The sequence below is a fragment of the Solanum verrucosum genome, unplaced genomic scaffold (assembly GCF_900185275.1).
Source record: "Solanum verrucosum unplaced genomic scaffold, falcon-dt-bn FXZP01000278.1, whole genome shotgun sequence".
Taxonomy (NCBI): Eukaryota; Viridiplantae; Streptophyta; class Magnoliopsida; order Solanales; family Solanaceae; genus Solanum; species Solanum verrucosum.
The window spans coordinates 1288729-1314642 of NW_026020332.1; the positions used below are offsets into that span (position 1 = coordinate 1288729).

General features: G+C 34.2%; 4 protein-coding genes across 4 annotated transcripts; 2 read left to right on the plus strand and 2 right to left on the minus strand.

Moving 5' to 3' along the window:
* Positions 1-3555: 3555 nt before the first annotated feature.
* LOC125836250 (two-component response regulator ORR10-like) lies at positions 3556-4751 on the plus strand. The gene is made up of 2 exons (XM_049515414.1): positions 3556-3831; positions 3931-4751. The coding sequence occupies exons 1-2, from the start codon at positions 3741-3743 to the stop codon at positions 4329-4331; spliced, it is 492 nt and encodes a 163-aa protein (XP_049371371.1). The 5' UTR covers positions 3556-3740; the 3' UTR covers positions 4332-4751.
* Positions 4752-6790: 2039 nt separating this feature from the next.
* Positions 6791-11423, plus strand: LOC125836557 (cold-regulated 413 inner membrane protein 2, chloroplastic). The gene is made up of 6 exons (XM_049515740.1): positions 6791-7157; positions 7340-7450; positions 10131-10226; positions 10320-10384; positions 10887-10956; positions 11034-11423. Exons 1-6 carry the CDS (start codon positions 7000-7002, stop codon positions 11197-11199), a joined length of 666 nt encoding a protein of 221 aa, XP_049371697.1. The 5' UTR covers positions 6791-6999; the 3' UTR covers positions 11200-11423.
* A 736-nt stretch (positions 11424-12159) lies between these two features.
* LOC125836271 (PLASMODESMATA CALLOSE-BINDING PROTEIN 1-like) lies at positions 12160-14404 on the minus strand. Its single transcript, XM_049515443.1, has 4 exons — positions 14242-14404; positions 12884-13462; positions 12667-12772; positions 12160-12579 (listed from the first exon to the last, which is right to left on the minus strand). The coding sequence occupies exons 1-4, from the start codon at positions 14285-14287 to the stop codon at positions 12399-12401; spliced, it is 912 nt and encodes a 303-aa protein (XP_049371400.1). The 5' UTR covers positions 14288-14404; the 3' UTR covers positions 12160-12398.
* Positions 14405-15862: 1458 nt separating this feature from the next.
* On the minus strand, positions 15863-24453 carry LOC125836205 (carboxyl-terminal-processing peptidase 1, chloroplastic). The gene is made up of 13 exons (XM_049515323.1): positions 24042-24453; positions 22467-22586; positions 21519-21656; positions 20745-20849; positions 20493-20661; positions 19699-19775; positions 19573-19617; positions 19364-19447; positions 18439-18477; positions 18295-18357; positions 16522-16651; positions 16385-16441; positions 15863-16306 (listed from the first exon to the last, which is right to left on the minus strand). Exons 1-12 carry the CDS (start codon positions 24438-24440, stop codon positions 16386-16388), a joined length of 1425 nt encoding a protein of 474 aa, XP_049371280.1. The 5' UTR covers positions 24441-24453; the 3' UTR covers positions 15863-16306; position 16385.
* Between the last annotated feature and the right edge of the window lie 1461 nt (positions 24454-25914).

Here is a 25914-nt window from a genome sequence, read left to right on the forward strand (position 1 = left end):
ACAATGTTTTCAATCTTGATTTATTTTTTAACGTGAATTTTATTGTCTACAGAGAGGAGAAGACTCCTTCAAGAGAACTTTAAAAATATTTTTCATCTTCTCAAAAAAATTCGTAGAACTTTCGTAGCACCTGCTTCAAAATTTTCATGGAACGTTTGATATGATTTATTTCTATTTAAAAAAAAAAAAAAAAAAAAGAGGAGGAGGAAAAACACAAGATGTTGAATGTTGACCCTAAAAAAAAAATCTGTTTTTCACCAATATTTATTTTTTGTCCCTGTTTTAGAAATTGTTTAAAATTAACATTTTATATTTATATGTAGTCAATTAAATGGTTTAAATGGGTAGCATTTAATTTTTAAAAAAGTTGTCTTAAAATAAAAGTTTCATGTCAACGAAAGTAAGTTGAATGACTTTTGTAAGTAAATAATAATTAAGTGATTTTTGAGTTATAAAAAAAAACTTTTTAAGTGAATTATTTTTAATTGAGGGACTCATTTGAGATATAATAACTCTTGTTGAAGAGTGAAAACAAACAGGTGAACATTAAAAAAGAAAACATGTAATTTTTAAAGAAAAAAAAGACCTGGAGAATCTTATAATCTTTTTGCTTATTTTTATTTGTCCACTTTGAATTTTGTACACCCTTTAGTGAATTTTTTAATTTTTCTTTTCTTAAAAAAAATAGTTGAATTGTTCAAAATTCAAGATAAAATTTTGATTTTTTTCTTTCATATTTGTTCATTTCTTTTATGAAGTTTTACATTTTCAAGTAATGACTATCTTTACTTTGAAGAATAACTTGGAAATAAACAAAAGGTTAATAGTCAAAATATAGTTTAAATTACGATGACAAGATGTTTTTCTTAATCGGTGGTGCGTTGCCTCACAAATTTACTTAATATATGGAATAGAGGGAGAAATAATATGAATATTTTTCCGCAACAACCCCATACTAATTGATGATTAGTTTTAGGTTTTGAAAATGATTTAAGAAATAAGTAAAATATTGCAGTAAAACAATTTTTTTTTAAGTCTTTGTTCAATATTAACATTAACTAGTAAAAATAAAAAAAATTATTTTTAAAATAATGACCAAGTAAAAGTGAACCAAAAAAGTAGTTTGTTTTAGGTGAATTTAAGACCTCTATACTCTGAAGATTATGCATCGAGTAATGGATACGATTAAGAAACAAGAATATATTACTCGAAAAAATTCACGAAAGACAATTGATTGTGTATTAGCTGGCAAATTATACAGAAATTTTGAATCACACTAAATAAGTTATGTGCTACGAACTCAATGGATCAAATAGGGGAAATTCCTTGCATTCCTTTGAGATACCAAATCCCTTGTACCAACTTTAGACAACACATGACCCGAATCAATTCAACCAATTGAGAAAGAATCAGGTGAGATTCAATTTTCGATCTCCTTTATAACGGATATCGATAGCAATTTTTGTTTTACGCAAAATAGGAATATTTTCTTGTCACAAAATCTATTCGATCGTATCTGCAATGGATTGAATTATTAGCATCATCAAAATGGTCCAGAGTACGTATGATTTGAAATAAATGTGGGGTAGAGTTGTTGATGCATGTGCCTCTTGTATTAGTGAAGGGAGACAAATTCTAGTACTATTTGTGTTTCTACTTATTTCTTTGTGGGGAATGCGTATCAAATCAATTTATGTCATACTATTTGATATTGAAATAAAATAAGATAGGATAACATTTTCAAATTCAGTTATTTTGAATTATAGAAATATAATAGTTTTATTTTTCTACGGATTAAAAAAAAGATGAATTGAAACTAGTGGAGTATTGTAATATTTATACATATTGTTTTGATTTTAATGTCTCATTTTTTAATTTCATATTATCTGCTTTCTATATATTTCCGGTGGGTCATGTGAATCTATAGTTTTTTTTTTTGTAAGAGGATTAGCTAATGTATAGTTTTTCTTATTCGATTTTTTTGTTTAGTGAAACAAATTAAACAAAGCAATTTAAAAACAAATTTTGTAAATTATATATGAAGGCTAACTAGTAACTATGCATGATTTTTTTCTTGGATTTCAAGGGAAGTTCTCCATAAATCCGCAATATAAAGTTAACTTTACATCGTTTAGGTAATAATTGTGATCACGTCCAATTCTATTCTTGATTTGAAAATAGTACGATTGTGTGTAATAATAAATTTAATAAAGGCTAGGATTGATGTCACGAAAAGTGTGATGTGCATTAGAGTATAGAGTTCAATGCAATTATCCCACCTAATATTTGTTATTGGTATATAGTTGCTTACCACTTATATTATTTGGTATAAACAAATAGGAAAACAAGAAAATTCATCACTAATTGACTAAATGAAAAAGAGAAGATCTGAATAAAAGATACTACGTACAATTTTTCAAAATTGTCTTGCTATTAGATTACACTTGTAAAACGTGTGGTCCAACAATAGAGAAATGGTAATATTTTTCCATAGAAACTTCATATAACGAAATGTCAAAAGAAAAGTTTAGTCAATTTTGTCAAACATTAAATAAAAGGAGAGAAATTAGAAAAACAAAACAATAAGAAATACACGTCCTCTTAAGAATCAATTTAATTAATTTTTAAAGTCAAGTAATTAGACTAGATCAACTCAATATTTTACAATTAAATTTAAATATTCAAATGATACGAAAAATATAACTTTATTCATGACAATTTGATGAAAAATATATTTTAAATATTGATCAAAATTCACATAATATAACTTTCGAAAAATGAAACATGATAACTAATACGGAACAGAGAAAATTTATACATACTCCCCTATTCAAATATGTGTGACACATTTTCCTTTAATGTTTAGAAAGTGACATATTTTAATATTTAATAATAACAGAACTTTAAAGAGAGAAGTATTAAAAACACTCTTAAACTTGATGTAAATTATTAATACTATCCCCGAACTATTGACAGTCTTAAAAATACATCTTTATTTGACTAACGGGAGCTAAATACACCTTCAATCTTACAATATTAGTGAAATACACTCCTAAATTCTCGTAAAGTTTAAGGATATTTCAATACTTCTCTTAATTTTTACTAAGAACTCATGTTCCTATAAGAGTTTGAGACCATTTGTTATGTCATGTGACATATCGAGAGTTATCGGGATGTATCTAAGTTTAGTTAGTCAAGTAGAATGATGTTTTTAAAGCAGTCAATAGTTTCAAGCATGAAACTAATAATTTGCGCCAAATTTAGAATGTTTGTTATACTTCTCCTTAAAATAAATAATAAATATTTATAAATCATATTACATTATAAACATTTTTGAAAAGAATTATTCTCATGTTAAATCAAATACAATCACATAAATTAAAACGGAGAGAAAAAAGATATCATGTGCATGGGACACCTCTTACATACTTATATTGATTTTTCTAAAAACACAAAATCAAATGGTGGGATCCACTATGCACTGAATCCAGCCTTTGCCTTCTCAAAGAGTCACTTTCATAAACAAAGTCCCAAAGATTTGTAAAATCAAGAAAATCCTTAAGATTCTGATTTGATATCTTCATTCGTATCTCTCTTTCTCTTCTGTCAAATATTTTCCGTATCTTCTTGAAATCAACACCATATCCCCATATATATATATTCACCTCACAAACCCACAAATCACAAACACACAAATTCACAATTTCATATATTTTTCTTGCAAACAAATATAGCAAATAATGGATACTCAATTTCATGTTTTAGCTGTTGATGACAGTATTATTGATAGAAAACTCATTGAAAGACTTCTAAAGACTTCCTCTTATCAAGGTATTTTAGTGAAAACAAATTCTTTGTTCGACGAAAATCTTAGTAGCTCTGTTAATTGGCTTTTTTTCTAATGTGTTTTTATTTTATTTTTTATAACAGTTACTGTTGTGGATTCTGGAAGTAAAGCTTTGGAGTTTCTTGAAGTAAGAGAAGTGGGAGTGAATTTGATAATTACAGATTATAGCATGCCTGAAATGACTGGTTATGATTTATTGAGGAAGATTAAAGGTTCATCTTATTTGAAGGATATTCCAGTTATAATTATGTCATCAGAAAATGTTCCATCAAGAATTAATAGATGTTTGGAAGAAGGAGCTGAAGAGTTTTTTCTAAAGCCAGTTCAACAATCAGATGTTAATAGAATTAAGCCTCATTTAATGAGGGAAAAACCAAATTCTCTCAAGAGAAAAGCTATGGTAGAATGCATTTCACCTGACAAAACTAGAAAATATAGCAACAACAATTTGTGTAGCATCTTTTTGCAGAACATTTGTGAGTGATGTTTCAAGTGGATCTAAGAGGAAAGAGGGAAAATTGTTTCGGAGAAAACTGGATAACATATTCAGTGTAATCTCACAATTGAGATCTGAGAAGGGCTGCACGAATGCAAATCTTACCCTACCTCGGAGAGTGGTTGTTCTCAGGGTGTTTATATCAAACAAATGAATTCAAAGGAATTAGCGACGAATTATAAAAAAAAAATGTTGAAGATGGATGGAAAGTGATTGGATTAGCACTTTGTTGTGTTGAGAGCCATGATCTAAGTGAATCTGTAAAGTGGATTTACAATGATGTTACTGTAATCAAGCAGATCTGATCTGATTTGGGACTAATTTAGCCCTAATCATATACAATTATACATAGGACTTAGGAGTAGTACATAATTTCCTTTTTGATATTGTACACAATCTAATTCAAATCATGTGTTTAGCTTTTCTCTTTACTTGGAATTTTTTTTTTATAGCAATTGAAATTCATTATCCATAGACCTATATGTTATGTTTACTTTTTATAGATCCAATTTTATGCAATTTGAATGATTTGTTTCAATTTTATTGCCTTTTGTTGAAAATAAAATTATAAATTGAATGATTATTTGAGAATTGGAAATTTGGAATCATAAAAGTAGCAATAGGTCACCCAAAGAATTGAATTCTAAAGTCCAACATCAAGAGGGCAACTACAAAATATTATTATTTTTTAAATAAAACTATACTCTAGATTAACAATTAAGCAAAGATGAAATATTTTATTTAGAGGGAATCATAACCAAACAGTCAATGATAACATAGCTTTCACCAAACAATAACAGAGCCCATGTAAAGACATGTATGTTGATAATATTTTGCTAGAAAACAATCACTTGCTGTCTAACATGTAATAGCTGTCCAAGATAATTATTGGAATTAGGAAACAATATCATTCATGTTCATAATTGATTTGCTGGACTTGTTGGTTCACCAAAAAATATTAATAATAATTAAAAAAAATCAAGGCAGACACCTATTACGAGTGTTTAAAATTTAGAAGACTTGCTGAAAAATAAAATTTGTGTCAATTTTTGGTGTTTATCGATAAATTTCAAACTTACCACAAAATTCAGCATCACAAGGCAAAAATAATTTCACCCCTGCCGCCTATATCTAGTTTAAGACAAGTTTCTTATGGAGCACACTTGAATAGCAAGTATAACTCGTAATAAATTATTTTTTGAGATACACGATGAATATTTCATAATTTGGGGTGTTAATTTACCTACTAGAATATCAATTGTTTCTATCCAATATTTCAAAATCACAATTCCATTTTGTCTAAATTGCACATTAAATCAACACCTAAAGATCTAAAGTTTGAAAAAAATAAAATTCAAATTTAGACTTCCCTGATCTAAAGTTGGTCTAGACTTGATGGTTTGTATTTAGAAATTTTAGATTCTTGATTTGAACTTTAGACATGTATGACTAAGTGGCTAAAATTTAAAACTTTATATTTTTGTACAATGGTTATTTGTGCACTCGGCCATTTAGATTGGTTCTCTAATTGGGCCTTCAGCAATTTCTAGGCTTGATTTCGGTGCGCCGGTTACCGGTTAGGCCCAAATATTGAATAGGTCACAACTCACAAGCAATTAATTTCTCTTTTTAACCTTCAATAATTGGATCAGACATACTTTACTACCATATATACTATTATTATTTATACATTCAAAATATCACGTATCTTATCACTAATTAAGTATTTTCTACCATAAATTGAAGAAAATACACTTAGATACATCAACCAGATACAAAAAATAGGGAGAGAGGCGAGCAAGATTCATATGTATCTGAAATCCCAGATACATAGGAAAGTGACAAACAAGATGGAGGAGAAGCGAGCGAGATTTGTTATGTATATACACGAATCCACTTGAATACAATATATTTAGAATAAATTATATCTAATTTTAATATCATGTATTTGAGATATATGTATCTAGAGGCACCAAAATATAAAAAAATAAAAATTTCACGGCTGCTATCTTCCATGGGGGATCTATCATGGGATTAAGAGCTCAACACGTGAAATGTTTTCCACTGTTAAAGTAACCAAACACGTGCAACCATAAATCAATTTATGATTTTCCAAGGGCCCGTTTGGATATATCATCCACCCCTCTAAGGCTCTAACTTTGTTAAGTTTAAACAAACAAACAAACGTTCCTCACAAAAAAATTGACTATTTTTGTAAGATGCTTGTTTAAATTTTTTTTTTTATTAATGATAATATATTTTTTTATAGAAAATCAAAAGTTTTAGTATCACTTGATTCTCGATATTGTAAGATAATTTAATGAAGAAAATCTTAATAGTTCAGTTGAATTACGATCTAAACACGGTAATGGTTCAATTCTATACAGGGAATTGTCCAATGATTCAATAATCCAAACGAGGCAGAGTTATTGTTGTCCAACTCATCTCTCTTCGTTCGACAAATGGCACACTATTTCTTGTACGTATAATTCACCCCTCTTTATAGTTTATACTCTCACTACTCACTCTCCCTCACCATTTTCCTTTCATTCTCAGGCGACCCATCGCTGATTTCCACTTTGTTTATCTTCATTCATTCGCCAGTGTATAAGCCAAATAACTTAAACAGTTGAGGAATTTTAAACAAAGATATAGAATGATGTCTCTTTCTCTTTCTCTTTCTTATCCTACACACCATTTTGCTTCCTACAATAAACAACTATGCGCTTCGAGATCTCCTCAATCTCATCACACTAGGATTTCTCAGCACAAATTGCAGCAAAGCTCCAGTTTTCTTGGAAATAACCCTCTCAGGTTTGTTATTTGATTGATTTGAATATATTAACCCCATTTCAATTTTGGTCTATCTTTACCATTTTCTTTGATTGGTGGGGTTCTGCAAAATCCCTTTTTGCACGTGTTTTGGGGACGTATTTCCCTAATTTTGTATCTTTTCCTCATGGGGTTTTCACTGTTTGTTTTTCTTTCTTTTACAGAGTTCCAATTGATCTAAGTGGAGAGAAGATGAAGAGACGTGGAGGAGTGGTTTGTTCTGCTGCTGCTCTTGCTCCTAGAAATCTGCAGTGGGTCTGTACTATTTCCTCTGTGTAAGTCTCCTTTACTTCATTGCGCTTACTGGAGTTGGTACCAAGTTTGCTTTATCGTTTGCTGGTAAAATGGGCCATCTAAAGATTTGATTTTTCTTTTCCATTTTGACCAAGTGAAATTAGGAGTGGTATAAATCTAGTAATTTACTCCCAATGGTGTGGTATGAAACTTTTTTTAGCACAGTTTTTTTTTTTTTTTTTTGGAACAAGATGGGAGTGACTTCGGTGGAAGACAAGATTTGGGAAGCAAAGTTGAGATAGTTTGGGCATGTGATGAATAGATGCACGGATAGCAAGTGTGGAGGTGTGAGCGGTTGTCTGGATGGGTTTATGAGAGGTAGAGATAGACCAAAAAAATATTGGAGAGATATGATTAGATAGGACATGACGAAGTTGGAGTTCACCGAGGACATGAGATAGGAGGTGTGGGGGACACGGTTAGGGTAGAAGGGTAGTAGGTAGGAGTGTATGGACTTGTTGTCCATTCTAGTGGTCGTAGTATTACTCTTGTTTCTTGTTCTTCAATTTCTGTTATTATATGTTGTTTCGTGTAATTATAACATTATTTTGTTGTAGTATTGTTCTGCTACAATCTGTGTTTTATTATTGTCTGTAGTTTCTTTTATTTCCATTAGTTCTTTTTTCTAGACTGTTTTTATCTTGACACGGGGTCTACCTCTGAGGTAGAGGTCAGGTCTGCTTACACTCTACCCTCCCCAGACTCTAATTTGTGAGACTACGCTCGGTCTTGTTTTTTTTTTTATGACAAGGGAAACCCGCAGCCGCTATCCTTTGGGTGCGCACAGGGTAAAACCCCCGCTCCTATGCAATAGCTCACAAACCACCTAGGAGAGGTAACCCGCACTAGGCAAGCCCGGTGCGATGAGCTCGTCCCAGAAGGCAAACCCCTTGCTTTCGCTGGCAAGGGATTTCGAACTTGAGACCTCCAACATGGAAGTCCCAAGCCCAAACCACTGGGCCACCCCGAAGGGTACTACACTCGGTATTGTTCAGACAGTTGAGTGGAACTCTAAGTTCACTTAGGTAAATGAAGCCTTTGTTTTTTGTATGAGCAAATACCTTATTAGAGTTCCAGCACCAATGAGAACCTTGTAGACAAAATAAATATACAAAGTTAAACTCTTATTTTAAAGTTGTAGGGAGCATATGAAGTCCATCAAAGCATTTACATTATTCAAACTACACCAAACATCAAGATGTAAAATGTGATTAGCTAGAGAAACTCCCTTAAAACACCTCCAGTTCCATTCCCTCAATAAGGGCCAATACAATGCATTATGGAATGTAACAAACCTTTCGCAGAGAGTTCTGTGGCTTTCTTCCCGTTCAACTACAATATGTATCTCTAAAGAATTCGGCATTACCATTGGATCCCAGGTAAATTTACAAACATATTCTGTATGTCAGTAGTCACCTCAGACTGTAGGAAAAGGAGATTCTGTCCTACATATCCTTCTCTCACATTTATCACCTATTTGACAAATCCGTTTCTCTCTTCTCAGGTGTGACACATGCATCATTTTGTGCTGTCCAATTAAAACAAGATACTTTTAGAGGAACCTTATTTTTTCAAATTAATTGCCAAGACTCATCCCTCTGGTTTATATATAGTAACACCTGTATATAGTAAACCTCTTTTGTGTGTCACTAACTCTTCCTTTTCAATTATCCTGTTTTCTCAGTTCAGTTGTCAGCAACAAGGTAACCTCTCCAATGTCCAGTCTTGTCTCTCCTATTGATGTTATCCCACCTATTATTTTCTTGACAATAGGTAATTATGCATTAGGTCGTGATCTGAAGCTGGATACGTTTGACATACCTCCTCACAAGGGATGTGACTAAACCAGTATTCCTACCAAAAATTGATCTTCACACCATTTCCCAATTCAACGTAAACATGTTGACTCTGGATTCTTCTCACAGGTTTCTAATATGCACCAATGATCATGTTGATAATATTTCCATCCATATGATTTTAGGTCTATTTGGTGTCCTTTTAACCCCTTAAATCATCACATGATGGCACATGTTGACCTGTGCAGGATGTGGCGAAACCATCTCATTTGACTTACTCTCATTTTATCCTCGTGTTCAACTTGGACTTCCAAAGTTTCCAGATTACTTGATGATTAAGGGCCACTTACAGGCTAATATACAGGCTTGATCGTAAAGAGCTAAGGTGTATAAGGAAAACAGGTTGCTGGTAGCACCACTCGTTAGAATTTAGAAACATCAACCAGGAGAGAGCATTGGCCCTTGGCATTGACACATTAGTTTTGTTTGCCACACACTCTATCGTTAAGGCTTGAGTTAATCCAACACTGTACAGATAGAAAAGATAAAAAGAGTGGGACATGTCCGGAAGTCTTTTTTTTTTTTTATAGATTGTACACTTGTTCCCGTCATGTAACATTAGTTAATATCATTTTTAGGGATTTACTGTTTGCTTTCTCTTTTTTCTTGTGTCTGACCACATTAATTTCTTTGTTACAAGTGTGTAGAATCTTAGAAAGATTCAAAGTCTATGCCCTTGTTTTATAAGTCTTGTATAATTTCTGGTGAATAAACTATCTCTTTTTTTCTTTTAAAGTAAACCTTGTTCTGCATGCTGTACCATGATTTGTATATTGCAATCTCACAGTCAAATGGTTATTTTTAGGGTTCTCATGCTTGCGAAGGGCACTGCTATTCACAAGTCTTTTCTTGTTCCTTTATTTGCTTTACAAGCTCCTACGGCAGTTGTCTCGTGGATCCAGTAAGTCTATTAGCATCTGTGAAGTAGCTTGTGCTTACTTCATTAAGCTGAATGTTTTTGCAGTACAGCAAACTGACGATAAATGACTTTCAGGGGTGAATATGGCATTTGGTCGGCATTTTTGGCACTTCTTGTTCGTCTCTTCTTCTCCTTTCCTGGTTGGTTCCTTTATCATGTGTCTATGGTTTAAACCTCAAATCTTGAAAATTGACAACCTTGTCTTTTGCTTTCTGTATTTTGTATGTTGTCGGATAGCATTATCCAGCCAATATTCCCTCAGGAAGCAGGCTATTGAATTGTACCCAATAATTTCCTGGTTCTATTTTAAGGTGGAAATCTCTGCCAATGTTTGGGTAGGAAGTAAGAGAATATGCCCAACTTTTGTATGTTTACAACCCTTAGTGAGTTTAACATTATAAAGTCATAGTGGGAAGCAGAATATGTATTCATGCTGCTTAGCAAAAAATTGTGAATGGACATAATTGAAAGTTTGACCCTGTTCTATGTTATCAAAGATGATAAGGAGATCATTGTCTAAGGTTGTAGTCAAGGGTTTAGCTACTCATTTTCTTTGGACGCTGTTATGTTTTTAGCTACTACATTCAAATCATTTAGATGATTTTCTTTGAAATATCTGACTTTGGTCTTGATCATTTGTAGGTGAACTTGAATTGCCATTTATAGCATTATTGATGGTAATTGTGGCTCCTTATCAAGTTGCAAACCTAAGGTTGGTATATCCTTCTCTATAAATGTTACTTGTTCTGATAGACTAGAGTTATATCTGGTTCATATTGCTCTTGGCAGGGGGACAAAGGAAGGTGTCATTCTTTCCTTGGCAATAGCAGCTTATCTGGGTTTCCAGCATTTCACACGTGCTGGCAGCTTGCAGAAGGCGTTTGATCAGGGTTCAATTATTGCCACCCTAGCCATCATTTGTATTATTGCTGTGCCATGCTTGCTCTTGATTTGATGTTAAACTACAGTGATTTCTCAAAGGAGTCCTGTAAATTATTTGAGTCATTTGAGGGTTGGAGATCACACAAATAAATATCTTTCTTTAAATTCCTCGTGTAAATTTCTAGCTGTTTATCCAGTCAAGTTTTTGGGACAAATTAAGGTGAATGTATTTATACAGGAATAAATTGGATGAACAAGCTTCCATTAATATCTTATTAATTTCTATACTTTGGGCAACATCTGGTGCTACTTATCAACGAAACAAAATGATTCTTATTTTGGGTTTTTCCATTGATGTAAAGAAAGAAAAAGTGTTTCTTTGGGCTATCGCAAGGAATGAGTTTGCAAATTCCAGTGGTTCCTCCAAAAGATAAATAACCTCCTTCCAGATTCTACTTGAAATGTAAAAGCGTAAAAATTTACAAAGGGAGTAACTGCTTTTTGCTTAAGCACAGGGTTGGCACCACTACCATGCAGGTCAGACCTGCACGTATTTTTGTACGTTCATGTTTCTTGAAGAGTGAGTGGGGCTTGCAGAGCATGTTTGCTCAATTGAAGTCTTCACATTTTTACAATTTTTTTATTTCTAACATGAGTTAACATTCTTCTGGAGTAGTTCAAATATTCTAATTCAATTATGTTATCTCTATAATGTTGTTGTATAAAGAAAGAACTCTGTCTTGTTCCTTTTGTTTCTGATAATGTTAAGTAGTGACTGCTGCGAGGAAGAAAAAAGCAAACGCATAACAAAAAAGAGGTCTAAGTTTCAAATGATTCTTCAAAACTTAGTTGTGTTTTTGCAATTTATGTAGTGAGCTACTGTGTTCTCTGTATCTTGGAAGTGGCATACCTCATATGCCATAGTTTGGAGGATAAATGGTAGATCTTATTAGTCTCCTGTTGATGGGTCACTTCCTGGATTTTGTACATGACTCTTCATTGAAATTCCTAAAATGAGATATCGTGTCTAAAGTATTTATTAACTGCAGAAATATTTTAATAGAAATTGGCTACATTAAGATGTTCTTCACTACGTACTGACTTCCTACTTGGGCTAAAAGCCATAAATGGACGAAGTACAGCAAGTTTCATGTGTTGAATGCCATGAGATTTTCACATCTCATGATGATTATGCTGTTTAGAAGCAATGGGAGTATGGAGACAACTAGTGTCTTCTTGCAACCCCTGTGAACAATGTCTTGCCCAATCTGTTTAGAATTGAATTGCTGTAACTGCCACCAGGAAAGAGGCCATGGCGAAGAGAAACTGGAAGTTGCTTGATAAATTATCTGCTCCACTTGGGGTACCTGTTGGTTCTGCACCATAATCTGTTGGTTCAGAACCAAAACCATTCGGGCCACCTGGGGTGTATGGATTTACGGGCGTCATAGTGCTGCAATTCCAAGGAATCAGACAAACATCTTTACATTTCTTGGTTAGGAGATAATTTAAAACTCAAATAATTTCAGATGGTTTATACCTTGGAGTTGGAGGTGGCAGAGAAGGAGGTGGCAGGGTAGGGGGTGGCTGTGCAGGTGGTGTGGTAGGGGTTGATTTTGATGATGCATAGTGACAGTTCCCAGAGCCTGCAGTAATGAAAGAAAATTAGAAGCTTTGCTAACTTTTCTGGATTAGCAGATTAAAGAACTACTTATATGTGATGTTTAGCAGTTTTAGTGCTGCAGTCTTGTACTTACTTGGGTCAGTATTAGTAAGCTGTGCTGTTCCTCCAAAATCACAGCTTGTGGGTGCTGGATTCTTTTGGTAGTAGTCATTGAAAGCATAGGAAGCATGGTCTTTAATTGTGTTTGGTTCGTAGCAGCTTCCACCAGACTGAATAGTTGAACAATCTGCACCTCCAAAGCCACATGCATAGTCCAGTGCTACTTGCAGAGCAGTTGTTGAAGCAGTGGAGCTGGCTACACACCAAGTCCCCCCAGTAGATGGCCCCGGATTGTTGCTTGGGTTTGGGTTTGGGTTAGGATTAGGATTTGGGTTAGGATTAGGATTTGGGTTCGGGTTAGGATTAGGATTTGGGTTTGGGTTAGGATTCATGAATGGACTAGGGTTCGTGATAGGCTGTGTGGTAGATGGTGGTGGTGGACTATCCATCGTGGGGTCTGGATATGTCGTACCTGGGGTTGTTGGATTAATAATGGGAACATCTAGCTGGTCAGAATACATGGAAGGTGAAATGGCAATGTCCTCCTCTTGGAATGCAAGTTTTTTGCTTTTCCTGATGGCTTCTGTGGGATGCTTGTCTGCAATGCTTGTACCTGAAGTAAGTGTAAATACCAGATAGGTGTCAGTTTCTTCTTTCTTTATTCTTTAGATTCTGCATGTTGAAAGAATTAGTAGTATATCACAAGGTTGTTTCATATTTGATTCCATATCACATTCTTGAACCAAGAACTTGTTGTTCTTAGCAGTTGTATTATCTTCAGAAAAATGGAGCTTCATAAGAACTACTTTTTATGTTTGAAATTTCTTGGAGAAAGGCAAACTCCTTTGAGTAAGCTTTTCTATTAGAATATATATTGTCAAAACTTGTAAATTGTCATTCAGTAGCCTATATCTGTGCAAAAATTTGACTTGTGAAATCATCAAAATTATTTGTATGTCCATAATCCAAATTGATTAAATTGAAATGTTTCACATAAATTTAAAACTTACAACAGTGCATGCATGCAAGAGAACATTGAGATGGTAAAACAAATGAATTCAAATGAGGTGCAAAGGAGCTGTACAAAATTGAATAGTTCATTCAATAAATGTATATTCCTCTATTCAGCTCAACATAATCTCATGTATAAATTATCTCCCAAATTAGTTTGCCATCAATTGCAAACTTCAATTTTTTCAATGGAAATATCGAAAACTAGCAAACCAACGGTTGCAACATATCGAAATATCTATAGTCCAACGGAAGACTATAATGGAAGGATCAAAAGCCAAGAAATGGTAGAAATATCACTTAAAATTTACCATAGTTAAAGATTATGTATAGCATTTCGAAACATTATAAAATAAAAAGGGGCAACATAGTGATATTCACCTGAAAAAATCAAGAGGCAAAAGAGGAAACAGCAAGAAATTCTCATAGCTACTTGTTCAATAGATTTTCTATACTTGTTGTTTTCTATGAGAGAGTTTGTTTGCGATGAGAATAATAGTAGTTTTCTCAAAGAAGAGAAGCACTAGAAATGTAAGCTGTGAAGAGGAAGCAATCATTTGTTGCTGCATGTAATGTATATATATAATTTTATGATAAAGTTAAGGAGGAACAGAATCGTAGCTTTCTTGCATTAGAGTACAGGTTTATTGAGTTTTAATTTAGAGGAATATAAGAAAACTTGAGAAATGAGGCATGAGGTAGCTAGAAACTGCAAGCAATTGGAGGTGCCTCAATAACAAAAGGTTATTGCCTCAATAAGGCAAAAGCCAACAAAAGCTAATCTAGTTTTGGATGAAATTCTAAAGTTGTATGTTTGGACACCACTCTATGTTGTTGTTTTTTATAACCGTAGTGTACGAGTTAGCTAACACGCACCTCGACTAATCCCACCAGATTTGAAATTGTAACCTCATAATCCTCAAATACACTCCATTAGCCACTTAGGTGTAGAACACCACTATGTAGTTACTAGATTGTGTAATTACTATCAGAACAGTAAATTCAAAGATACAACATAGTGTTTCGTTATACAAGTGGTAATTACATAATTAGATTTTAAAAAAAAATATTACACAACAATATGGTGGTAGAGTTTGTTACAATTTTCTTCCTCTTTTTTTTCTGTCTACCTTTTCACTGTTATGCAATACCTCGAGAGGTAAAGTAACAAGGAGAAGGAGAAAATGACAGGTTTTTGTAGTTTAGTATTGCTTTACATTTTATGCTCTGAGGGTAAAAAGCTATGGTATATCTTGCCAAATTTTCCTTTGCCTGTTGAATATTTGACAATCTTATGAAGTGTATAGATTCAAACTGTCTAAAGAAAAGCCTATAGAAACTACTACTATGAGACAATGCTTACCTTTTCATCGTTTCTATTGTATTAATAATTGCATTTTGATACCATACTTCATAATAGCAGCCTAATCAAGATTTCTACTACATAATAGAGTCATGTCTACACTTTACATCATCAAAAATCATATCTTGTTCACATGGCCACAAAAAAAACATCAAAAAGGAGAAATTAAGGTAACTTCAACTTTACCTTTTCTGGCCCCTGTCCCTTTCCTCAGGTGTTAAAAACTTTTGAAGTTTAATCTTAGCCCCAAATAATCCCTGGCCTAGAGATGAACTTTTTTCAAATAATACTTAAAATTCTGGAGACACAACTCAGCAGGCAAATGAACTGATTGTGGTATTGTCTTTCTACCAAAAAATAACAGTGGGCTAGGTGGCACTTGAAGTGACTACTATGAGAATTTGTGCAACCAGATGTTCATACAAAAGTACACCTCATTAGGGAACATCTAAGACAACTGTGTTTTTTAATTCCCAAAACATCTATTTATTCTAAAAGTTCGTCTTCATATAATCTCGTCAATCCACCTACAGAGTGAGAGGGAGGAGTGAGGAACAATTTGATCCCCTGTGAAGTTTCAAACTCCAGCCGAATAGGAATTTCCTCTGTTATCAAAATGAGGCACAAATCCCATCATAGAATTGATTTACATTTACTGAAAATGTGTATACAATATGAACTGTTGGTTGTATCAGGTAAATTGCTAGTTATTTATGTACACACCTTGTGCTACTATCATCCATAGGCACCTGCTATCAGTAAGATAAATACAATGACACAACTCAGCTGGTTCTGGCTACTAATTTCATCATCCAGTGGCCAGTTCTGCATCTTGATAGATTAAAGTTGCTGATATTGATCTGATTTGTTCTTCAAGATGATGCCTAGGCAATAGAAGAGTATGCATTATGTACTTTGTTTCTTCCTGGTGATGTTCAGGCAAAGGGTGAAGCTAAACGACTGTGAAGGTTAACATCTGTTAATATCATATCAAACTGAGTGTTGCACGACCGAAGGACTACCCCAAGTTATTCATCCGTCATGATGAAGAATCAGAATGACACTGAAAGGAAAACGAGCGAGCTGTATGTGACAGAAAGAGCCATGATAAGAAACCATAAGTTAATAAAGAAACAAGAAGAAGAAAATAGAAACCCTTGCCTTATCCATCTTGTTGTTTGTGGCACTTTGACAAATGATTGTTGACTTCATTCCAAGCTGCAAATATTATTTAGTTTTATATTCAGAGAAACAGAATGCTGTTGACACATGTAATGATGTAAATAGGAGCCTCTTACCAGGAAAATTCCTGAAATCTGGTTCAACTCCATTGCCATTAATATCCATGTGATTTGGTGTGACATACTTCCCAATTGTTACAACCACGCCCGACCCATCGGGCAGCTCGAATACAGACTGAATCAGCCCCTGAAATGATGTTAAGAATACAGTGATGTTGTCCCTCAGAAAGAAGACCAGCAAACCTACCATCCCATACACCAAAATTTTCTAGCTACCAAGTACCAATATAAAGATTTAGTTGGCTTCAGATCAATTTTCAAGCTACTCCAACTTCACAGAGAAAGGTCATATGCACCAACTCCATGGAACTACTCCCAACAACTAAAACAACATAATTCAAAATAATTGATCACAAAGTATGTATCTTTGAAGTTTGAAATGGTCCCCCTTGGGATCTAGTTACCTAAAGAATAGTGTTTCTTCCTACACTTCCCCTTGACTTGTGTAATCGTATGCATCTCAGCACAACTCAACACTTCTCAAAAATAGCTACTGCAATGGTTGTAGCAATTGCTAGGAACACGTGTTTAGAAATAAAGTAGTCTTAAAGGAGCTGCAACAGAAATGCTGCAGATCAGGAACAGAAAGGAGTTGAGAGCCCCTACTCAGCCGCTCCTCTGTTCTTACGTGTGCCCCTCTTCAGAACAAATGAATATTTTAATCATTACTAATGCTAACTGTTTTTCCCTTTGACTGCTAATTACACTGGCCATAATAGAGGTTTATCAGTCCTCGCAACAACAAATAGTGGTAGCAGATTAGTTAAGGATTCATTTAGATCCCCTTTACATAAGCAGGACTATAGCACCAGGAAACCATCAAGAAGATAAATTTTTAGGTTGGTAGTTAGGGAAAAGATTTCAACTGGTAGACATAATTGATTCTGTTCAGACGATTCAGAAAGCATTGGTTATTTCATTGAAACAAATGATTTGATTACTTTTTCTCTAAAATGAATGAATTGGCAAATATCAAGCAATCATAATTTGCCTCTGGGCATGAAGTCAATGTAAAAAGAGATGACTTAATTAGGGGCATAGTTAGCTCAGTCTAGACAAATAGCTTTTATCTTCATCTTGGTAGCATAAAAAATCATAACCAACGGAATATGCCACAGTTGACAATGAAATCTAGAGGTTGCAAAGTGGGTATGCGGGTCTTAAATGGATTGCACGAAAGGTTGTCGCAGCCTCATGTGCATTAGTTGTTCAACTATTATTTTTGGCCTCGGGCCAGTACAGTTAGCCTCATCCCACAAATTCCCAAGTCCCATGCATATTCAATGTATTCTACCGTGCTATTTTGTCAATGATAGAGAATTAACAAAAGTGAGTCTATATCAAGATTTTGTAACGTTTTGAGGCCTGGCAAATGAAATGAAATAATGCAAAAGCAGAAAGTAGGTTAAGAAAAGAGTGATGGTAAAGGTTCACATCCAATCAGGTCATCAGAATATGAGTGTACACTGCACAGCATTTTGAATTTTTGATCATGGTAATGAAACATTAAGAAATTTCTTTAGTTCTACTTATGCATGTAGATGATTGTAAACACTTTCTGGGGGAAATAAAGCAGCCCCACAACTGGATATGCTCTCTCTAGTATACTGCTAACAATTTAGGATTGAGTAGTTGATAAATATAGTACACCGTTGAGACATTGAGAAAAGTTACTTTATAACTTATAGAGATGTGCGTAATACTAACTAGTATGCCAATAAAGAAGTTCAAACATTGAAAAGAGAAACCAAAGTAACTAGAAATTCAGACCTTGCCATATGTCTTATCTCCCACGAGAACAGCTCTGCAATTGTCGTGAAGTGCAGTTGCAACCTGAAATGAAATTCATAAATTAGAACACAAATATTTCAGCCCTTCAAGAACTAGTATGGCAATGTAGTGTTAGTAGCTCACAATTTCACTAGCACTTGCAGTACTTTTGTTAACCAAAACCTGCATTGGAAGTTACTAAATCCATCAGAGTGGTAAAGACAAATAGTAACTTTTGAGAACTAGAAGAGAAAAGAACATCTTCTTGAATTTGCAACAATAACCAAAGTCTCTCTATGATTCTACAGTCAAGAAACTGTAAGCTCAAAATCAAATTGTTTGATCTTATATCAGCTGTTTATTTCATTTATCCATTGCTATTAGCAACTTCAGCTAATTTAAGGAACCTACTCGTTAAGTTTCAGCCATGCATTATCTTATGATTCTATAATCAGGAAACGTTAGCACAAACCACCAAAACGTTATATATGATTACCTGTTTATTTCATTTATCCATTTCTCTTACCAACCTCAACAAATTAAAGGCATCAAATATTAAAGTTTGTGACAGCTTCAAGCAAAAACTCAAGCTAATGCTGAAGCATGACATATAACCGGACTAAAAGTCAATATCTAACACTTCTTAGACTTATACGGTAAAACTGCAAACTTTGAATATGTCAGTGGTCAATATACCTTAAAGAAATTGGGTCAGCATGTGGTTTAATTCGATGCAAAGCGAAATCAGAAACAAACTTTGCCTTACATCTACAATCCACTTGACCGTAAAAGCTCAAGGGTTTTTGCTCAAAGTGAAGTCTGCTTCATTTTGACAGCGGAAGTTTCCAAGTTTCTCATTCAGAATGAAACTAATGGAATTGTTCATTCAAAAAAAAAAGAGGGAAAATATGTAATTTGAAGAAAGTTTTGATGGATTCTTCTATTTCACAAGTGATATCACCAAATGGCTTGTAACAATGACAAGAAAAATATGCAATTGAAAGAAAATATTGAAGAATTCTGCTGTTTTAGAGTTGACATCTGAGATGTGGACTCTTATATGCCTTACAATTACTGGAGCTGTAATAAGAGGTGGAGCTTCTGCAACAATATTCCTTGTATATTGTGGATCCCTTCCAACAGTGTAAATCACCTGCCAATATATATATTTCAGAAGAAAAGCTTCTTACTGAACAGTAAGCATTTAAGGCTGATAATCAAGAATAACCAAATCACAGAACAGCTAATGCTCCATATAGAAGATGCAAGTATGACTACCGTGTCTCCTTCATTCAGAAAGAGTTTTGCGATTTCAATGCCAGCCTGAAAGGCAAAAATTCACCGCTTGTTAAACAAGTAACCTGTCAAGCTCGACCAAATCAAATAAAGGGGGTAAAGGAAAACCTGCACTAGTCCACCAAGGTTATCTCTGAGATCAAGAACAAAAGATGAGGCACCCATGCCTTCGAGTCGCTTAATTGCTGCAGAAAGTTTTGGCAATCTCAGAAACAGACTACACACAGAAAGCTAATACACATTAGGTTGCTGAAACTGAAAGAGTTCAGACCATGTCTCAGGTGTAAGATCTCCGGAATGGACAATACTTTTAGCAAATCAGACTATACATTTTAAATGCCAACACAAAAATTATCCAGAATACAATAATACACGATCTCTTGGCATTTCATTAGATATTAAGGTCTTAATGAATAGATATTATAACATGTAATGCAGTTCAACTGAAGATGTTATATCCCGATGGTTCGACGGTGTTGAGAGCTACAAAATGCAATTATAGTCATCATAGAGTGGTTCCAACTGCCAAGAGACATGCAAAACCTCTTAACCAGGCATGGACGTCTTAAATTTTGTGCTTCCACTTAATATCTGCGGAGCTTGGTTCAGTTTATCTGACAGAGCCATTAGCTAAATCAAAACCCTCTAGTGAAATAAAACTGTATTTCCTTTCATATTTTATATCCCCCATCTAATGTTTACTTCTGGTGTCAGCATCTTCGCATCTGTCATCTCCCGTTATTCTAGAAAGAGTTGTCCTCATAATGTTACACTCTTTACAAGAAAGTTAAGGTAAAAAGTAGCTTTAGTTTCTCTGCTGAAGTTCTTTAGTAGCACTTAAACTAGTAACATCTTTCAGTTATTTTATTCAACATAGGGCTGCATATAGAACAGATACGTACCGGTAACCAAATCTTTTCTGGCCAACGCATTGAACTCCTTTAGGCGCACATAACCAACAGAAGTAGAGCCATTTTCAATCTGCTCCAGCCGATAAAAAACCGGTGTCTTAGCAATAGATTGCCTCTCCACATCAATGGACTGGACAGGTCCACAATTTCCATGCTTAACCTGCAACCACATCATGAGAATCAGCATGAAGATGTCATTGAACAATAGACCTATTGAGGTCCGGCAGTGTTCAGAAACACAACCATGATGTTCACAGATGTCCCATTTGGGCCTAGTAACAGTGAAGATGCTTCAAAGGAAGATTTACCCAGCACATCCACCCCATTCACAGATATCAGTTCATCTCCCTGCCACGAGTTCACATGAAAGATACATGTTAATTTTTCACTGAATGCCTGAATGGTAAATCAAACTAGAATAGGGAAAACTGAAGTGAACCCAGATACTTTCAGTGGGGAGAGAGAATGTAAAGAAGTAGTATGTGCTAATATTATACTCAATTGCAACCAAAATACCACATGTTCATGCAACAACAACATACCCAATGAATCCCTACCCTGTGAAGGTAGAGAGGTTGTTTCCGATAAGACCCTCGTCTCAAGTAAAGCATTTCAAAATAACACATCTTCATGCGGTCTGCATATTTAGCTATGGAAAAATTCCATCACTTAAAATATATTATAAGCCATCAAGCAGTACAAGACACCTATCAAACTAACAGGCAAGGCCCCAAGTATGTGTGGTGACTGGTGAGAAGGACTGGACACCTTGAGGGAAAATCATATTGAATCAGAGGCCATTAGTTTGCCAGTTTAAAGCTTATCTCTCCTTTTTCAATTGTATTCATAAATAACCAAGACACACTCCCTGCTGTTGGCATTATCAAGTAATCATGACTACAATGACCGAGATATTTAGCATTTCATCAACAGGGAAAAGAAAAGAACCACTGCATAAAGCTAAGCAAAATAAATACTGGAAGTGCTTTTGTTAGTAAATGACTGTAAATGACATACCTGTCGTACACCGGCATTATGGGCAGGGCCATCCAATAGGAGCCCTAAAACCTTCAGTTTTGAACCTCCATTGCCATCTGGAACATCCCTGAGGTTAACTCCAATCCCAGTCATATCATATATAGCCATCTTGGAGAACTTTCAATGACAAGCAGTACATGTCATGGAACAAGAACACTGGAAAGTTTGTGAGTAAGACGTTTATTTGAATAAGGAAAATGCAAGATACACTGAAAAAGAAGGAATCAATAGAAATCATATATCTCATGACTTATGATACAATACCCATGCTTGACTGAAAGTAGAGAAGTACTAAAAATCGTCTCTAGCACATATGGCTTCATCAATTTGTGTTTCATCCAATTAAAAAAATGGAAGGATGATAATGCAGGAGGATGAGATGAACGATTGGTACAGATTCAAGATGGTTAATAATACAAACATATATTGGAATCATAAAAAGAGAAGGTGTGAACTAAAAATCGTCTCTAGCACATATGGCATCATCAATTTGTGTTTCATCCAATTAAAAAGAAATGGAAGGATGATAATGCAGGAGGATGAGATGAACGATCGGTACAGATTCAGGACGGTTAATAATACAAACATATATTGGAATCATAAAAAGAGAAGGTGTGAACATAATGTAAAGCAGTAAAGGAACTTCAAATCACTAATGCTAACGAAGAAGTGTTGAACCTCTTCCAAACTTCCCTAATAAATTTATTTCAACCTATAAATGAAAGAATACATCCAATTGCTTTACTCTTTGCAATATTAAACTCGGAAATAAAATTTCTAGTCCTATGTAACAACCCAAACCAAAAAAGTTTTGTATTCCCATGTGGTAGACATCCTGCTTTCCTCTAAAAATTGTATGCTAATTTAAACATACATATCAAATTCAACAATACAGACGTAAATATATGTGTAAAGAGGACTTATTACCTGTTCAGGAGAAAGAAACCGTGTATAGGGGTCACCCAAGCTAGCCAACATACGCTTGATGATATCATGTGCTTTTGACCTTGTCTGAATTGATGAACTTAAGATGTCATCTTTCTTTTGCTGGTAATAACACAGAAAACGAAATATTTAGTCATGTATACTTCTAAGTTGATATCAAGACAAAGAATATGATAGGGTGAGCAATGATCTAGGTAGGATGAAGAAAAGGCAAGAAACCAGGGAGAAAAAAGATGTCAGTAGAGACATAAAAAGCTCAGATCTTTTTGAAAAGACATGACGTTGTGCTAGCAAATTGCTTCCACTGGTTCATTTATCACATTTTATCCACATTAGACATGCTGAGCAACAAAATTAGAAATTTTTCACCATACGCTTTACTGCATCAGACTTACTGAGCAGTTAAGTGAAAGACTTATATTCCGCCACTATTACTACATATCCTAGTTAAGTGCACTATCTACAATAGAAAGAAACTAAAATCTCTTCAGTATTATAAAATATTTGACATTATATTCAGTCATTAATTTTCAAGAGTCCGACTACTAATTAATCTAAATTCAAACACTACATGATGTTTTCCTTGTTAAACTAAACATCACCTAAAGTCCATGCCTCCAACAATTAATTTGACATTTTCTACTTCAATGTTCTTAGAAATATAATTTGTTATTCCTCCAAATCCAGAAAATCATATGGCTTTAATGATGATACGAATATTTTTGATGAAGTAGTTGATTTCACTCAAGGCATCAAGCAGATGCAAATAGTACAAAAGAGATTGAGAACAGAAGTGAGCTTGTTAGATCCATTACAGTGAGCCCTACACTAAAGATAAGGAGCTAACACAATCCAAAAAGAATTCCTGTTATTTTGCGAAATATATTTACATTCCTGCCCCACCAACAAAGCTAATTAGCATTTTCAGGGAACATTTCAATATGGATCTTAACCTCCAGCCCCCACCAAATTGCTAAGAGCATCTCTTTCGTCATGTTGGATGAGAATTTTCCGGTAGAAGATTTTAAAGCCATAAAAGAAATTCCAATATACATATAGAATGAAATTAAATATATTCTCCTAGTAATAGTATACTAAATATGTTCCAAGTATGTATTTTACAAGCTAAGTTAGATGATCTAAGCACACCATCAAATTCAATGCCCCTTAAGCTAAAAGAAGGAATAGTTCCATATTTAGAATGAAATAGAGCATATTCTCTGGCAGCAGAATACGAAACAATCAACCAGATATGAGATACCTCTCAATAATTGATATGCAAGAGAACCCTTCAGCTAAAAGGAAAAAAAGATTCTACACTTGGAACGGAATAGTGCATATTTTCAGCAAAATACCAAACAATAATTGATATGCAAGAAAACCCCTTCAGCTAAAAAGGAAAAAAATAAGCTACAATTAGAATGAAATAGAGCATATTCTCTGGTAGCAAAATACCAAACAATCAATGAGATAGCTATCGAGAATTGATATGCAAAAGAACCCCTTTAGCTCAAAAAAGTTAAATTTTCTTCTTTTTAGAGAGAAACAACATCTTACAAGCCAAGATTCAGGAGACCAAGAACGACGATCGCTGGTGTTAAGAAAGCTGTCATTAACAATCTGCCAAGCTTCTTCCACAATGCTTTCATTGCTCACCACTTTGGATACTTCAGTATCTTTCACATACACCTCATCCGCCTCGTTCTCTCGGCAAATCACCTCCAAAGATGAGTTAGAAGATTGCAGTGAAGGAGATTCCAAAGCGATAGAAACAGGAGCAGAAACAAGAAGCCCCAAAGAAAGAACAAATGAAACCCCAGTAGAGAGAAGTTGCTGAAGGGGTTTATGATGAGAGATGAAAGATGATTTTTTGGGAAGAATTGAAGCTTTGATTGGTGAAAAAGAGGTTAACAATGGTGGAGATGGTGAAGGTAAGGGGTTGTGGAGGAGCCTCATCTTCAGAATGAAGTATCTTTTCCTCCAACAAACTAATTTTAAGAATTAGATAATCCAATTCAAATTTGAAGAATTAAAAACTATTAACAGGCCACTTGTCTCGGATTCGAGCCAGGACATGAAGAAAATCTTGTTGAGAGTGTTTTTATCGAGTGTGCTTTACATGACGCGATTCAATGTGAGATCTGAACATTGGATGAAAAATAAAATATATATTGAATAGATCCTCCGCTCAAAAATTAAGTAGAAATAGAAAAAAAACAAAAACAATTATACTGAACATAGTAGAAAATAGAACATCAACAATGTATTATACGATAATAAAAGGAAAATATAACAAATAATAATAAAATTGAACGACAAAATAGCTTTTGAGTAACAATAACAATAATGATAAAGTAAATATTGTACATCCGACTACATACAAAACATGTTAAGTTCATAGTAACCAATAACAAATGACATGTGATTCGAATAAGTTACATCCCTTAAACTAAGAAGCGAAGAAAAAGATAAAAAGACATAATAATAATATTATAGCTAAATAAGAGATAACTTGTTTTTATTTTCATCAAAAAATATAAGACAATATTTATTACAAATAATATGTTTGATACTTAAATAACATTTTTTAACTCAAGCTCCATCCATACCTCAAAACAAACATCGAAAAGAAATCAAAAGAACACCTTTGCATGAAAACAAAAGGAATTATTGACCATCAATGATGGTAGATTGGTAGTGGAGTGGTAAGTACTTCTTCATCTTTACTAAGATGTTTCGGATTTGAGTTCCCTTAGATACAAAGTCACTTTTATTAGAAAACACTTTAATCGAGCTCTAGTGTGAATACCGGACATCAGAGGAAACAAAGGAATATCATGTGCAGGTTTGTCCAAGTGCTTACCCCAGCTGATAACATTCTGTATATAGGCCCATTATATATGTTAGACTCTAGTCAAAGTTCGGAGCCCAAAATGGAAACTCTACTTTCTAGTGGGCCATTGGCCCATTGAGAATAAGCCTTTTTACCCAACACGTCATCTTCTTTACCAAAATTTGCCTGCTAAATTGGAATTTTGGACCAACCAATCACTGACTTTTGATTAAAAAAACATTATGGATAAACATCGTTTTGGTAATTCGATTCCAATACTCTCACCACTAGGCGCGTGAATTACACGCAATGTAATTCAAAGGACTCAAAACCCCTAGTGGGGCCACTTTATATCGCGTGCTTCTACCGAGCGTGAAGTATCTTTTAGGGTATCCAAATTTAATGGTCAAACACATACACAGCCCCTTAAACTTGGCCCAATTTTTCATTTTGGCACTCCAACTTAGCCTTGTTTCATTTTAACCCTTGAACTCCATTTTTTCTGTTCCATTTTAACACGAAATACTATTTTTATGATTTCTTTATTTTATATATATTCTTCAAATGCAACTTCTTATTTTAAATCGACACGTGTCA

What these genes read in the sequence shown, in the direction of transcription:
- LOC125836250 (XM_049515414.1), top strand. Translation starts at nt 3,741, where the DNA reads ATGGATACTCAATTTCATGTTTTAGCTGTTGATGACAGTATTATTGAT. An exon ending in AAAGACTTCCTCTTATCAAG is followed by an intron (nt 3,832 to 3,930) that starts GTATTTTAGTGA and finishes TTTTTATAACAG; the next exon opens with TTACTGTTGTGGATTCTGGA.
- LOC125836557 (XM_049515740.1), top strand. Translation starts at nt 7,000, where the DNA reads ATGATGTCTCTTTCTCTTTCTCTTTCTTATCCTACACACCATTTTGCT. An exon ending in GCAGTTGTCTCGTGGATCCA is followed by an intron (nt 10,227 to 10,319) that starts GTAAGTCTATTA and finishes AATGACTTTCAG; the next exon opens with GGGTGAATATGGCATTTGGT. An exon ending in TATCAAGTTGCAAACCTAAG is followed by an intron (nt 10,957 to 11,033) that starts GTTGGTATATCC and finishes TGCTCTTGGCAG; the next exon opens with GGGGACAAAGGAAGGTGTCA.
- LOC125836271 (XM_049515443.1), bottom strand. Translation starts at nt 14,287, where the DNA reads ATGAGAATTTCTTGCTGTTTCCTCTTTTGCCTCTTGATTTTTTCAG. An exon ending in GCTTACTAATACTGACCCAA is followed by an intron (nt 12,773 to 12,883) that starts GTAAGTACAAGA and finishes TCATTACTGCAG; the next exon opens with GCTCTGGGAACTGTCACTAT. An exon ending in CTGCCACCTCCAACTCCAAG is followed by an intron (nt 12,580 to 12,666) that starts GTATAAACCATC and finishes TTGGAATTGCAG; the next exon opens with CACTATGACGCCCGTAAATC.
- LOC125836205 (XM_049515323.1), bottom strand. Translation starts at nt 24,440, where the DNA reads ATGAGGCTCCTCCACAACCCCTTACCTTCACCATCTCCACCATTGTTA. An exon ending in GGTCTCCTGAATCTTGGCTT is followed by an intron (nt 22,587 to 24,041) that starts GTAAGATGTTGT and finishes TGTTATTACCAG; the next exon opens with CAAAAGAAAGATGACATCTT. An exon ending in GAGATAAGACATATGGCAAG is followed by an intron (nt 16,652 to 18,294) that starts GTCTGAATTTCT and finishes ACATCATTTCAG; the next exon opens with GGGCTGATTCAGTCTGTATT.